Consider the following 1825-nt stretch of genomic DNA (forward strand, 5'->3'; position numbering starts at 1 on the left):
TTTTTTTAAGCAGGCATTAACTCGTCTACATGTTTCCTCACGAACATCTTACAAAGACGGACTTGTTTCCTTTACCCACAATGCTCGCCTTTAGTACCGTCCTTCCAACTTCCGCCTCAGCAGTCAGCTAAAGTGAGTATGTTTTTCGCAAAAATACATTTCAGTAATCTATGGCCATCCTGCGTTTAAAACACAAGAATGTAGATACGCAAGTAATAAAAGTGTACACAAGTAGCGCCCGGCGTTACGGAGATGGAATTGGTTTCGTACAGTTTGTTAATAGAGCATTTAAAGCGATGAACGGTGGCGGTGGATTGACCGAGTGCTTGTGCGATATGTATTAGTTTGATGTGGTGCTGTTGTATGTTTACTTACCTTAAACGTTTGTTTTTCCTTCTAAAACGTTAATGCTGCACGTAGTTTTACCTCGCAGTGGTCTTTGGCTTCTTTAAACAAGCGTCCCTTGCCACTTCTAAAAAAATGATTACAAATGCTAAGCAAACGTCGTGGCAACTTGGTTTCAAATGTTCGTGTAATTATCAATAGATGGCCCCGAACAAGAAAGGTGAAAAGAAGAAAGGACGTTCGGCCATAAACGAGGTGGTGACCAGAGAGTACACCATCAATATCCACAAGCGTATCCATGGAGTGTGAGTGTAACATATGAAAATACTAACGACAGACATGCACATTGGCATAAGTACATGCGTGCCACAAATATGTTTAAGCATAAAGGACTACTCTACTTTTGCCAGTGATCCCCCATGTCCTTAAACTGATGGAGTACTTGTCTTTTTTTTAGGGGGTTCAAAAGAAGGGCTCCCCGTGCCATCAAAGAAATCCGCAAGTTTGCGGTGAAGGAGATGGGTACCCCTGATGTCCGCATTGACACGCGCCTTAACAAGGCAGTATGGAGCAAGGGGGTCCGGTAAGACATTTTGTAGTGTTAAGCCTGGAACTGAAAGTTCTCTATTGTTTCCACAACATATAATTCAATTGGTAAAAAATAACTTTTCGACAAGGGAAACAGAACACTTGATTACTTGGTGTCATTGTAGTTGTCTCCGTTCTTGTTATATGGTATACTTATCACATCATGTAAAATGCTTTATGGGAATTGTTTACAGCAGAGAACCTCCTGGCCATAGTTCTAGTAGAACATAATTTGTAACCATCATTTGTTTGTACAGGAACGTTCCATACAGACTGCGTGTTCGCCTGTCAAGAAAAAGGAACGAAGACGAGGATTCCCCTAATAAACTATACACGTTGGTGACATATGTACCTGTCACAACATGCAAAGGTGAGCACGCCTTTGGCTCATTCACCTGTAGTTTGGCTTAACAGTTGAGTTGACCGCCATGCTTTTTTCTCCTACAGGTCTGCAGACAGTCAATGTTGACGAAAATTAAATGTGAGAGTGGAGTAAACCTCCAATAAAAGGAGTTCTTGTTCGAGCTACATGACCTTTGTTTTCTTTTGCGCTTAAATCTTTAAAATTATCTCAGTTTTGTACACTTTAAAAAGAATTGTCGAACCAATTTAATTACAACTTGAATTAATTCATTCTCATTCGGTTCTTTCAACTTAATATAGTTACCTGAATTAAGTAAATCCAAAGTGACTCCAATCCAAAGTATTAAGTTTAATGAATTCATAATTCAACTTAATATTCACTTTGGACTAACCTAATTCAACCCTGTAATGAACTGAAGCATTTTTTTTTTAGTTGGTCAACAATTCAATTTGTAATATTGAATTGGTTCAATAATTGTCTTTTTAGAGTGTAAGGTGTAAAATATTGCTTAACAATATTAGGTACAAA

At 38.6% G+C, this 1825-nt stretch overlaps 1 protein-coding gene across 1 annotated transcript; it reads left to right on the top strand.

Moving 5' to 3' along the window:
- On the top strand, nucleotides 1-1461 carry rpl31 (ribosomal protein L31). The gene is made up of 5 exons (XM_077572834.1): nucleotides 1-132; nucleotides 547-650; nucleotides 803-928; nucleotides 1191-1303; nucleotides 1381-1461. The coding sequence occupies exons 2-5, from the start codon at nucleotides 547-549 to the stop codon at nucleotides 1410-1412; spliced, it is 375 nt and encodes a 124-aa protein (XP_077428960.1). The 5' UTR covers nucleotides 1-132; the 3' UTR covers nucleotides 1413-1461.
- The last annotated feature ends 364 nt before the right edge of the window (nucleotides 1462-1825 follow it).

Source organism: Vanacampus margaritifer, chromosome 1, assembly GCF_051991255.1.
Source record: "Vanacampus margaritifer isolate UIUO_Vmar chromosome 1, RoL_Vmar_1.0, whole genome shotgun sequence".
Lineage (NCBI taxonomy): Eukaryota > Metazoa > Chordata > Actinopteri > Syngnathiformes > Syngnathidae > Vanacampus > Vanacampus margaritifer.

Coding starts and splice junctions, on each gene's coding strand:
- rpl31 (XM_077572834.1), top strand. CDS start 547: ATGGCCCCGAACAAGAAAGGTGAAAAGAAGAAAGGACGTTCGGCCATA. Junction 651..802: donor CACAAGCGTATCCATGGAGT/GTGAGTGTAACA, acceptor TCTTTTTTTTAG/GGGGTTCAAAAGAAGGGCTC. Junction 929..1,190: donor GTATGGAGCAAGGGGGTCCG/GTAAGACATTTT, acceptor TTGTTTGTACAG/GAACGTTCCATACAGACTGC.